The following is a 13,341-nucleotide window of genomic DNA, read 5'->3' as shown; positions in this document are numbered from 1 at the left end:
GTTAGCTTTGTCATTGTGGGGTATTGTGTGTAGATTGCTGAGGATATTTGTATTTAATCCATTTTACAATAAGGCTGTAATGCAACAAAATGTGGAAAAAGTGAAGGGGTGTGAATACTTTCTGAAGGCACTGTATTTTCAAGCATAGTGGTGGCTGCATCATGTTCTGGGTATGCTTGTCATCGGCAACGATTAGGGAGTTTTTTTTATGATGAAAATACATGGAATAGAGCTAAGCACAGGTGACAAACTAGAGGAAAACTTGGTTCAGTCTGCTTTCCAACAAACACTAGGAGACAAATTCACCTTTCAGCAGGACAATTACCTTAAATACAAGGCCAAATATTCACTGCAGTTGCTTACCAAGATGCCATTGAACATTCCTGAGTGCCTATTTACAGTTTTGACTTAAATCGGCGTGAAAATCTATGGCAGGCTTGAAAATTATCAACTTGACTGAGCTTGAAGAATTTTAAGAATAAATGGCCAAATATTGTACAATCCAGGTGTCCAAAGCTCTTAAGCCTTGTTCACACTGCAGGCCTCAATTTTCAAATCAGTTTTGTTTTTGAAATACGTTTTGGAATACTGACTGTCCAAATAGCAAGTTACAAGTCACCAAATCAAATATGTGTGTTCAGAGGCTGGTTGTGGCACACGGCACACTGCTGAATAATGAATTTAAATATATTGTATTGAATAATACATTTCATTTGACCTACATTCAATGGTCTTGTAAAATAACTTAATTGTCACAACAAATAAATCATGAATGAATTCAAAATCTATGAAAAATACCTGCTGGTGTTTCAAAACTAAATACAGATTTCATCAGATGCTGATGATGTACTCCAGCCATTTACATGTACTCATTTAACAGATGCTCGCTCTTATCCAGGGCTACTAACATGAGCAATTATAGTTAAGTGCCTTGTGCAAGGGCACATTGACTTTTTGCCTAGGGGATTCGAACCAGTGACCTACTGGCTACATGCTCTGAACCATTAGGCTACCTGCCGACCCATAATTAGATGAACTGTGTGCTATTTGCATAATAAGTTAATTACAAGCCAATTATGATTTAATAAGATCACACCTAACCCCGACAGACAATCTGTTTTGCTTCCTTTGCATAACAGAAGAAATCTGACACAACTGGAAAGCTACCTGCTCTGTTACAGAAATCCCTGTCCGAAAAGTTAACCCCTGTAGAATAAATAAAATAAAAATGACTTGAGACCGTCAAACAGGCAGTGCAAAAAGGTACTCTGCCACCAGGACCGTGGCTCGAGCATGTCTCCTGCGCTGATTGGTCCTGACGTCAGCGAGTTTGTCTGAGTGCGGAGCCAAGCGCGCTCCCCCCTACATTGAGCAAGCTAAACGATGCGAGCGCTCGCAGCCGTCGTCGCCGCCGCCCAGTAGAGTTTCCCAGCCCGCGGACCAAGCACAACAACACCGAAAAAACAGACCGTGTGAGGGCAATATACGAAGAACAGTGCTTTTTTCAAACAAGTGTCAAACGTTATCGTGGGGAATTTTTTCAAATGCTTAACTAGTCGCCGACAGAGCGCGAGAGAGTGGAACGAGAGCGAGTCAGCCAGCCTAGAGAGGGATAAGGAAGAAAGAGGGAAAGTAATTGCTGGTATATTTTGGTCCTCGCCAACCGTTACTTTGGATATCAAGAAGATCAGAGGTTGTGTAGTCATGGGATGTACACTGAGCGCCGAGGAGAGAGCGGCTTTAGACAGGAGCAAGGCTATCGAGAAAAACCTAAAAGAAGATGGAGTCACTGCCGCGAAAGACGTTAAACTACTCCTGCTTGGTAAGATGCTTCAGGAGGAGGGGTGGCCCTCGGCTTCTTGTCCATAATCTGAAGTGTCAAAATCACACACCCGCTTTCTGGTTCCATAGCCAGACTCTAATATGACTATGAATAGGAATATACATTAAAACTACAGCACTTATGTACTTTACAGCATGTATGTACTTTACAGCCCCTTTTACTCTTTTCATCCCTCCAGGGGCTGGGGAGTCAGGAAAAAGTACCATCGTGAAACAGATGAAGTAAGTGCCACGGTCTAGCAATTCTTTGCATTGAATGTGTGTGATGGATAGGCTACGCATGAGGCTACACACACACACACAGTGGCTATAGCTTGTGATTGAAGAGTATAGGCTACAGAAGCTTATTTGGTCCGCCATATTTTAAAGTAATTATTACCTTTACTGGCGGGAAGAGTTACTTGCGGTGTAATTTATTGGTTTAAACCAACAGCGTTGCGGTTACGGGAACATATCGATGAGCTGTTCACATAAATGGTGCTGAAATCGGAACCTGTTTTGCCTACAGCTAATGCACTTTGGCTTTCACTGAGAGCTTGTCTGTCTACAATAAACCGTGCACTGACCAGTTTCGAGAATCCCTCTCTCAATTAATCTCTGTGGCATGTTTAATCGCACATTTATGCCCCCTGGCCCTCATTATTTGATCTCGCGGTTTACGGGCTGCTTTATCAAGTGTAGAGAAATAAGCGTGTAATAGTCTACTATATGTAACCGGGGTATAGAATACAGCCTTAAAACTGGACACCTTTTGTGGGCTATATCTGCTGGTTTGAACGTTTGGTTGGTGTCAATGCCAAATTAGTTGATTCTCTGAAGTAAACCCAAGCGATATAGTTGACGAATATATTACATTGTTCTCAAATAGCCTACACGCATGTAGGATATCTGGTCGAATAATTGGGTGGGAACTTATCACGGCCATTTTTATTTGCCTGCCTGTAAGCCAACACCCTTTCTTTGCCGAATTACATGCCTTTAATCAATCAAACCAATCGTTATGCAATTTCAGACATTCATCTAATTAAGAAGTCAGATTAATGTTTTAATGGCTGTCATTATTTTGACTGTATACCAGCATAGTGTGTGTCTTGGTCTCAGTTTGCTGTGGGGATGCATCTAGACTTGTATATTAATCTTGTCTAGAATAGGCTGGTGTATGCCTACACTGGCATTGGCACATTCATAGTTTTGATTATGGTTTACGCAACCTATAATAAAGAAAGTCACAGGAATGCGACTGGTTGTCAGATATTTGATAAAGAAACGCCTCACATTTTCAATTGATTGCTACTGACATTTTCAGACACCTTCGGAGTAATTGTTGTCTGTGATTAAATAACATCTAATAGCTACCACAACCTTTTCAGTTTCAACTTTTTTACCACATGAATCGTAGTACCTATTGCAGAATAATTTCAGCCGGTTTCTGTGGTGGACAGCGCCCCTCAGCCTGTGCTCAATGGTTTCCCTTCGGACATTCTCGACTCTTTCCGTTATTGGGATCAAGTTCTCTGAACAAGGGTGGAAGACCCGGAGTGGCATTTCACACCTTTGGTCTCTAGATGTTCAATGACGTGTTGTAGTGATTTCAGCGGGTCTGGAGGTTTAGAGTAATGCAATATCGTGTGGATGAAGGGTGGGTGGGTGGGTGGTGGGCGGGTTGAATAAAGAGAAAGCATTGCATTAAAAATCCATAAAATGTTGAATTCTTGTTGAATTCATATCTGTAGGCTACATTTAGGTTTTTCTTTCATTATTTGTATCTGCTGTTAGGCCCTAAAGCTTGGGCTTAGGCTACGCACTAACTGTTGCATGCCAAATACACACCAATTGCCAAATGCTTTTGGTAACGGTGGCAGAAAAAGTACTAGAGTAAAGCTGTAATATGGAGAGATGAAAATAAATAGAAGGGAGGGCCAGAACAGTAGTCTAATTTTTGGGAAAGATTTAAGTGGTAAACGAGGATGATGGCGGTGCCGGCTATGTTATGTGTAATGATTGTGAGGCGCTATACATATTCGACAGTCACAAGACGGAGACATCATGGGAACTGTACTGTTCGGATGGGTTCAATGGAATAGCAGCCCAACTGAAGTCTGGACACTGACTGTAGGTCTATAACCTCTACAATAGCTTAATATAATATTAACTCCTGCAGATCTAAACATGTCTTGCAGTAAAATTATAGACCAAATGTAAATTGACTCGGGAACAGGAGTGGAGAAATATTATTTCTTTCTTTCAGCGTCTTGAAAGCTGATAGTATTTTTAAAATCACACAAAATATTGATCCAAGCCGAACTGAAATCTTATCAAAAACATGTTGGGTCATTTTAACAGCTCATAATTTCCTTAAAACCAGTCAAATTGGAAATTTTACCTGAACATTTTTTCCCATTTCTTTTTATTGAGTTATTTAATTTTCTCCCTGGTCCCTAAATGACTACAGAGAAGCAGAGATGAAAGAGAAAAACTTTACCAATGTCAGCTAGATGAAGCATTCATTCTATCGATCTATGACATTCTGGTGAGCAAGGGTTTATTTAGTCTTCTAGGGCAACAAGTAATGACAGAAGAAAAGCTGCATGTATATCTAATTCTAGTCAAGTTGACAAACAAACTGTCAGAAATAAGAAGAAACTTTGTCCCATCTATAAAGGCCTGTCAAAAAATGGTTCCACCATCTTGACCATACAGTGTATTTTTCTATATTTGCAGGTTAGGGTCGGGTGCGGTGGCTCAGATTCTCACTTCATTACACAGTCGGCGGTTGCCGATGGGTTATTAGCAATTACAGGCGGGTGTGGGTGAACAAACAGCTGACCCACGCATCACCATTGTGTTGCTAAGAGAGCTGTCACCTTGGCAGATTCGATAGAGATTGTGTTTTTTGTAAATAGGTACATTGGTGGCATGTGCAACATCATTTCATTATGAAGAAGAAACCAAATTGCATTTGATGCAAAAGTGAGTGAAAAATGATAAGGGAAGGTTTTAAAAGCAATTTCGTAACTACTCTAACCAAATGCAATTATATTTGTCACATGCTTCGTAAAAGAACAGGTGTAGACTAACAGTGAAACGGTTACTTACGGGCCCTTTCCAACATTGAGTAACGATAACATGTGCAGGGGTACGAGGTCGAGGAATAAAGTGACTAGGCAACAGGATAGATAAAACAGTAGCAGCAGTGTATGTGATGAGCCAAAAAGATTTGTGCAAAAAGTGTCAATGCAGATAGTGAAATAGTTAACCAAATAGCAACTCGGACTAACTATTTATCACTCTTATGACTTGGGAGTAGAAGCTGTTCAGGGTCCTGTTGGTTCCAGACTTGGTGCATCGGTACCACTTGCCATGCAGTAGCAGACAGAACAGTTTATGACTTGGGTGACTGTAGTCTCAATTTTTAGGACCTTCTGACACCATCTGGTATCTAGGTCCTGGATGACAGGGAGCACCAGTGATGTACTGGGCCTCACTACACTCTGTAGCGCCTTGCAGTCAGATGCCGAGCAGTTGCCATTCCAAGCGGTAATGCAGCCAGTCAAATGCTCTCAAATGGTGCAGCTGTAGAACATAGAGGATCTGAGGGCCCTGGACAAATCTTTTCTAGCCTACTAAGGGGGAAGAGGCGTTGTCGTGCCCTCTTCACAACTGTGTTGTTTTGTGGGGACCATGATAGATCCTTAGTGATGTGGATACAGAGGAACTTGACGCTCTACGTTTCAAGTAGGAGTAACCTACTACTTGAAACGTAGGTATTACAGACTGGGTCAGGGAGAGGTTGAAAATGTCAGTGAAGACGCTTGTCAGCTGGTTGGCTCATGCTCCGAGTACATGTCTGAATGTTAACCTGTTTAAAGGTCTTACTCACATTGGCTACGGAGAGCGTGATCACACAGTCGTCCAGAACAGCTGGTTCTCATCCATGATTGTGCTGTTTGTCTCGAGGCGAGCATAGAAGACATTTGGCTTGTCTGGTAGGCTCACGACTGGGTTTCCCTTTGTAATCCGTGATAGTTTGCAAGCCCTGCCAAATCGGACGAGTGGCAGAACCAGCGTAGTAGGATTCGATCTTAGTCCTGTATTGACACCTTGCCTGTTTGATGGCTCGTCAGATGTCTTAGCAGAATTTCTTATAAGCGTCCGGATTAGTGTCCCGCTCCTTGAAAGCGGTAGCTCCAGCCTTAAACTCAGTGCTGAGGTTGCCTGTAATCCATGTATTCTGGTTAGACATCGTTGATGCACTTATTAATGAAGCCGGTGATTGATGTGGTAAACTCCTCAATACCATCGGATGAATCCCTGGAACATATTCCAGTCTGTGCTAGCGAAACAGTCCTGTAGCTTCATTGGACCACTTCTGTATTGAGCGCATCGCTGGTACTTCCTGTTTGAGTTTTTGCTTGTAAGCAGGAATCCGGAGGATATGGTCAAATGGAGGAGGAGGGAGAGCTTTGTATGTGTTTTTGTGTGGCGTAAAGGTGATCTACTTGTACAGGTGACATGCTGGTAGAATTGAGGTAAGACCAATTTTATTTTTCCTGCATTAAAATCCCCGGTCACTAGAAGCACCGGCTCTCGATGATCATTTTCTTGTTTGCTTATGGCCCTGTACAGCAATGGAGACTTCTGAGGGCAGGACGGCTCATAATAAAGCCTGGAACGGTGCTAATGGAATGGCTTCAAACACATGGAAACCATGTGATTAATGTATTTGATACCATTCCACTAATTCCGCTCCAGCCATTACCACGAGTCTGTCCTCCCCAATTAAGGTGCCACCAACCTCCTCTGCTATACAGCTCATTGAGTGTGGTCTTAGAGCCACCAACCTCCTCTGCCATACAGCTCATTGAGTGTGGTCTTAGTGCCACCAACCTCTTCTGCTATACAGCTCATTGAGTGTGGTCTTAGTGCCACCAACCTCCTCTGCTATACAGCTCATTGAGTGTGGTCTTAGTGCCACCAACCTCCTCTGCTAAACAGCTCATTGAGTGTGGTCTTAGTGCCACCAACCTCCTCTGCTATACAGCTCATTGAGTGTGGTCTTAGTGCCACCAACCTCCTCTGCTAAACAGCTCATTGAGTGTGGTCTTAGTGCCACCAACCTCCTCTGCTAAACAGCTCATTGAGTGTGGTCTTAGCGCCACCAACCTCCTCTGCTATACAGCTCATTGAGTGTGGTCTTAGTGCCACCAACCTCCTCTGCTAAACAGCTCATTGAGTGTGGTCTTAGTGCCACCAACCTCCTCTGCTAAACAGCTCATTGAGTGTGGTCTTAGCGCCACCAACCTCCTCTGCTATACAGCTCATTGATTGTGGTCTAAGATCATCAACCTCCTCTGTTATACAGCTCATTGAGTGTGGTCTTAGAGCATCGGTTTGTGGTGGTAAAGCTACAAAAAATCTAGATGGAAACTCTTTGTAAATAATATAGTCTACAGCTTATTCTAAGTTAGGCGAGCAGAACCTCAGCTGTTAACAAAGACACCACCCCCTTGAGCTTACCCGAGGCTGCCGTTCGATCCTGCCGGTACATAAAACAATCCATGTCCTTGTTTGGCCACGAGTCCTAGAAATGTAGAATATTACAGTTCTCCAGGTCCCGTTGATATGATAGTCTTGAACGGAGCTTGTTCCGTTTGTTTTCCAGTGATTGTATGTTGTTCATCAATAGAATGGAGGGGGTTTAAGAGTCGAGGCTGTTATAGCAGCAAAGGGGGGGACCAACTCCATATTAATGCCCATGATTATGGAATGAGATGTTATACAAGCAGGTGTTCACATACATTTGTAATGAGATAGAGATATAGATGACAGATATCCACACACGCAATAATTTAAACTATTTCTGAGTTACAGTTCATAAGGAAATAGGTCAATTTAAATAAATTCATTAGGCCCTAATCTATGGATTTCACATGACTATGCAGGGGCACAGACAATCAGAATAACTTATTTCGCACAAAAAGTGCTTTATTACAGAAATAAATACTCCTCAATTTCATCAGCTGTCTAGTTGGCTTGTCTCAGAAGATCTTGCAGGCGAAGAAGCCGGATGTGGAGGTCCTGGGCTGGCATGGTTACACGTGGTCTACGGTTGTGACGCCGGTTGGACATACTACCAAATTCTCTAAAACGATGTCTGAGGCGGCTTATGGTAGAGAAATGAACATTAAATTATCTGGCAACAGCTCTGATCGCGACAAACCATTTCTGTATCGACCTCACTTTATGCATGGGGGTATTGTCATGGTAAACAGGGAAGGGCCTTCCCCAAACCTTTGCCATAAAGTTGGAAGCACAGAATCGTCTAGAATGTCATTGTATGCTGTAGTGTTAAGATTTCCCTCCACTGAAATTAAGGGGCCTAGCCTGAACCATGGAAAAACAGCCGCAGACCATTATTTTTCCTTCACCAAACTTTACAGTTGGCACTATGCATTGGGGCAGGTAGTGTTCTCCAAGTGTTCTCCTGACGTTGCTTCCAGAGGCAATGTTGAACGCGGTAGTGAGTGTTGCAACAGAGGACAGAATTTTTACACGCTACACGCTTCAGTACTTGGCGGTCCCGTTATGTGAGCTTGTGTGACCTACCACTTCACGGCTGAGGCGGTTGTTACTTCTATACATTGACTTCAATAACGGCACTTACAGTTGACCGGGACAGCTCTAGCAGGGCAGAAATTTAACAAACTGACTTGTTGGAAAGGTGGTATCCTATAATGTTGCCACGTTGAAAGTAACTGAGCTCTTCACTAAAGCCATTATACTGCCAATGTTTGTCTATGGAGATTGCATGGCGGTGTGGTCGATTTTATACACCTGTCTGCAACGGGTGTGGCTGAAATATCCACTGATTTGAAGGGGTGTCCACATACTTGTGTGTGATATACACACACACAAAAATATTCTATAGATTTCAACAATTTTGTATAACAATAAATAAAACTCAAGTTTTGAATTCGGCATTGTTTTGTGTATCAGTTCATAAAGCATATGCCATGGAATCAGTACACAGAAATTTTCCTCCCCACTATTTTGCAACCTGTATGGCACAGCTGTCAATGTTTTGGTCCTTAAATTAAACTGGTGTACTTTATTTATCACAATTTTCTTTAGCCAATTTTGGTCTTTAATGCAGGGCCGACAGACAAGTTCCTTACCTTCAGGGTATTTATTAACAAGGCACAGTATAAGGACACAGAGGTGCAAGGAGTACAAAACATTAGGAACACCTGCTCTTTCCATGACAGATTTACCAGGTGAAAGCTATGATCCCTTATTGATGTCACTTGTTAAATCCACTTCAGTGTAGATGAAGCGGAGGAGACAGGTTTAAGAAGGATTTGTAAGCCTTGAGACATGGATTGTGCATGTGTGCCATTGAGGGTGAATGGGCAAGCCAAAATATTTAAGTGGCTTTGAACGTGGTATGATAGTGTCCATGCCCCGATTAATTGAGGCTGTTCTGAGGGCAAAGAGGGTACAATTCAACATTAGGGAGGTGTTTTGTACACATACATTCAGACAAAGGAAGTATTCTAAGGCATATAAGTGGTCTAATTGGCGATGTACATTTACAGTGAGCACCAAAAGTATTGGGACAGTGACATTTGTTGTTTTGGCTCTGTACTCCAGCACTTTGGATTTGAAGTGATACAATGACTAGGAGGTTAAAGTTAACTGTTTGCTTTAATTTGAGGTTAAGAATAGAATATGTTTCTAAGCACGTCTACATGAATGTGGATGCTACCATGATTACGGATAGACCTGAATGAATCATGAATAATGAGTGAGAAAGACCGATGCACAAATATCATACCCCCAAGACATAATAACCTAACCTCTCACAATAACAGGGATTCATCTTTTTTTGGGGGGGATGATATGTGCATCTAACTTTCTCAGTCATTCACAATTCTTTCAGGACTATCTGTAATCATGGTATCATCCACATTAATGTAGAAGTGTTTAGGAACATGCTCTATTCTTATTTACAAGAAAACAGACACTACATTACTTACTATTTATTTCTATTGGGCACAAAATAATCTGAAACCACCGAAACAGAAAGCAAATGCATCCAACAAATTTGTAGTCAAACAAGCATGACATAGTCATTGCATGCCAGGAATATGGGAACAAATACTTTTTACTACTTGAATACACAAGTGAATGACCTAATACTTTTGTACATAAATTGCTGTAATTTCTAAATGGTTCACCCAATATGGATGGAAATATCCTCAAATTAAAGCTGACAGTCTCCATGTTATCCTCATAGTATCATTTCAAGTCCAAAGTGCTGGAGTACAGAGCCAAAACAACAACAAATGTGTCCCAGTACTTTCAGAGTTCACTATATATACAGGCAAGGAAGTCAGCATTATGCAATCTTATTAACACATGGACAGCTCCTTACTTACACTCGGGCACGTAGGCCACCAAAAACACTGAACACCTGGAAATGGAGATAAACTGCATTTATAGCTGAGGAATGATGATTATCAGAGTGAGTTCAGGTTTGGTGAGTTGGCAGCAGAGGGGGTGTGTCCAGAGGGTAATTAGGGAATTGGTGAGGTGGCATGGACCTTTAGAACAGCTACCCTGAGCTTTTTTTGTTAGTGAAGCGTAGATGAATGGGGAATGGGGAGCATTAGTTTTAAAGCCTAGCTAATGAGGGATTTAATTGGATGAGAATGCAAGACTGTGAAATCGCTAGCCAGCAGTGATTACAATACAGAATAATATGTTGCTGCAGGTGCAATGGAAGCATGTCTGGAATGTTGGCGTGTGTGAGAATAAATCGGTGTGTTTGTCTGACCTGAGAGGAACAACGTCTAGTGTGTTAAGTGTTCATGGGCTTGATTTTCACACCGCTATTCACGAAAAGGTGTGAAACCATGTCTCTCTTTGTGTTTGTTTGTTTTCTGTGTGTCAGAGAGAGACGTGAACAGAGATCGAGAGGGTCAGAGCGAGGGTGGGGGTGGGTGCTAATATTTGCCAAGCAGAGTGCATGCAGTAAAGGTTTTTCAGGATATGTGATTATGCTACTTAACTGGACCTTTGTCCAGGCAGCAATACCCATCTGCCTCATCATTCGCAGTGTGAGGAGGAAGTGACTAAACTCATGTCACACTAACTCCAACTGGACTGGACTCTTTTACCTAATGCTTAGGCCACACTTTACTATCAAGGAACGGTCAGAGGAATAAATTGTGCACTGTGTATTAGACCGAGGGGGGTGTCGATGAGATGTAGGCCATGTGTGAACAGGCATCTCTATCTCTTTCTCTCTGAGAGGAATGTTTGGACCATCTGTTTATAAAGACAGTGTATTTTATGTGTATGGGGAGAGTGGGTCCAGAGTTGGTCCAGGTGGTAAATTGACCACTAGGGCCAGGGTTGGGTAAATGTAATCTGTTACAGTTACTAGTTACCTGTCCAATCCGCATGAAATGGTTGAATGGAAACCTGGTGTAATCAGCTACTCCCCAACCCTGCCGAGGGCTCTCTGTGGCGTTTTGTATTTGTAAGCATGCCATGATGATGTGTGTGCCACACTGCGTGCATGTGTGTGGTTTGATCTTTTTAGTGATTCATCACTTGCACATACAGTGGTTTGTGAAAGTATTCACCCCCTTGGCATTTTTCCTATTTTGTTGCCTTACAACCTGGAATTAAAATATATTTTTGGGGGGGTTTGTATCATTTGATTTACACAACATGCCTACCACTTTGAAGATGCAAAATATTTTTTATTGTGAAACAAACAAGAAATAAGACAGAAAAACAGGACACTTGAGCGTCTATAACTATTCACCCCCCCCCCAAGTCAATACTTTGTAGAGACACCGTTTGCAGCAATTACAGCTGCATGTCTCTCGGGGTATGTCTCTATCAGCTTGGTACATCTAGCCACTGGGGGTTTTTGCCCGTTCTTCAAGGCAAAACTGCTCCAGCTCTTTCAAGTTGGATGGGTTCCGCTGGTGTACAGCAATCTTTAAGTCATACCACAGATTCTCAATTGGATTGAGGTCTGTGCTTTGACTAGGCCATTCCAAGACATTTAAATGTTTCCCTTAAACCACTCAAGTGTTGCTTCAGCAGTATGCTTAGGGCCATTGTCCTGCTGGAAGATGGACCTTCATCCCGGTCTCAAAGCTGTGGAAGAATGAAACAGGTTTTCCCTCAAGAATATACCTGTATTTAGCGTTATCCATCATTCCTTAAATTCGGACCAGTTTCCCAGTCCCTGCCGATGAAAAACATCCCCACAGCATGATGCTGCCACCACCATGATTCACTGTGGAGATGGTGTTCTCGGGGTGATGAGAGGTGTTGGGTTTGCGCCAGACATAGCATTTTCCTTGATGGCCAAAAAGCTAAATTTTAGTCTCATCTGACCAGAGTGCCTTCTTCCATATGTTTGGGGAGTCTCCCACATGCCTTTTGGCAAACACCAAACATGTTTGCTTATTTTCTTCTGGCCACTCTTCTGTAAAGCCCAGCTGGAGTGTGTGGCTTAAAGTGGTCCTATGGTCAGATACTCCAATCTCCGCTGTGGCGCTTTGCAGCTCCTTCAGGGTTTCCAATCTCCGCTGTGGCGCTTTGCAGCTCCTTCAGGGTTTCCAGTCTCCGCTGTGGAGCTTTGCAGCTCCTTCAGGGTTTCCAGTCTCCGCTGTGGAGCTTTGCAGCTCCTTCAGGGTTATATTTGGTCTCTTTGTTGCCTCTCTGATTAATGCCCTCCTGGCCTGGTCCGTAAGGTTTGGTGGGCGGCCCTCTCTTGTCAGGTTTGTTGTGGTGCCCTATTCTTTCCATCTTTGAATAAGGGATTTAATGATGTTCAAAGTTTCTGATATTTTTTTATAGCCCAACCTTGATCTGTACTTCTCCACAACTTTGTCCCTGACCTGTTTGGCGAGCTCCTTGGTCTTCATAGTACCGCTTGCTTGGTGGTGCCCCTTGCTTAGTGGTGTTGCAGACTCTGGGGCCTTTCAGAACAGGTGTATATATACTGAGATCATGTGACAGATCATGTGACACTTAGATTGCACACAGGTGGACTTTATATTATGTGACTTCTGAAGGTAATTGGTTGCACCAGATCTTATTTATGGGCTTCATAGCAAAGGTGGTGAATATATATGCACACACCACTTTTCTGTTTTTTATTTTTTAGAATTTTTTGAAACAATTATTTGTTTTTCATTTCCCTTCACCAATTTGGACTATTTTGTGTATGTCCATTACATTAAATCCAAATAAAAATCCATTTAAATAACAAAATAGGAAAAATACCAAGGGGGGAATACTTCTGTAAGGGGCTTTGTAAATCAAGTTAGGATGTATTAGCAGTTTATTCAATGATTGGATAAAGGAAAGGAAAAGGAAAATAATCAAAGTTGGTATTTGACCTGGATAACTGACATGATTGTTGAAGTTCTAAGGGTAGTCTGATGACTCTGCTTATATTGGTCACATGAA

At 42.3% G+C, this 13,341-nt stretch overlaps 1 protein-coding gene across 3 annotated transcripts in view; it reads left to right on the top strand.

The window, feature by feature from the left end:
* Window positions 1-1,316: 1,316 nt before the first annotated feature.
* Window positions 1,317-13,341, top strand: part of LOC118374081 (guanine nucleotide-binding protein G(o) subunit alpha) — a 164,006-nt gene continuing 151,981 nt past the window's right edge. Inside the window, exons 1-2 of one of the 3 annotated variants that reach the window (XM_035760440.2) lie at window positions 1,317-1,822; window positions 2,022-2,064. In XM_035760440.2, the coding sequence (XP_035616333.1) occupies window positions 1,705-1,822; window positions 2,022-2,064 (161 nt within the window). In that variant the 5' untranslated portion in view covers window positions 1,317-1,704. The remainder of the gene's footprint in view (window positions 1,823-2,021; window positions 2,065-13,341) is intronic. The other 2 variants (XM_035760439.2, XM_052465724.1) reach the window with 2 other exon arrangements.

The sequence above is a fragment of the Oncorhynchus keta genome, chromosome 17 (genome assembly GCF_023373465.1).
Source record: "Oncorhynchus keta strain PuntledgeMale-10-30-2019 chromosome 17, Oket_V2, whole genome shotgun sequence".
NCBI lineage: Eukaryota > Metazoa > Chordata > Actinopteri > Salmoniformes > Salmonidae > Oncorhynchus > Oncorhynchus keta.
Note: the sequence above shows the minus strand (reverse complement) of the source record. Positions and strands in the feature narration are given on the sequence as shown.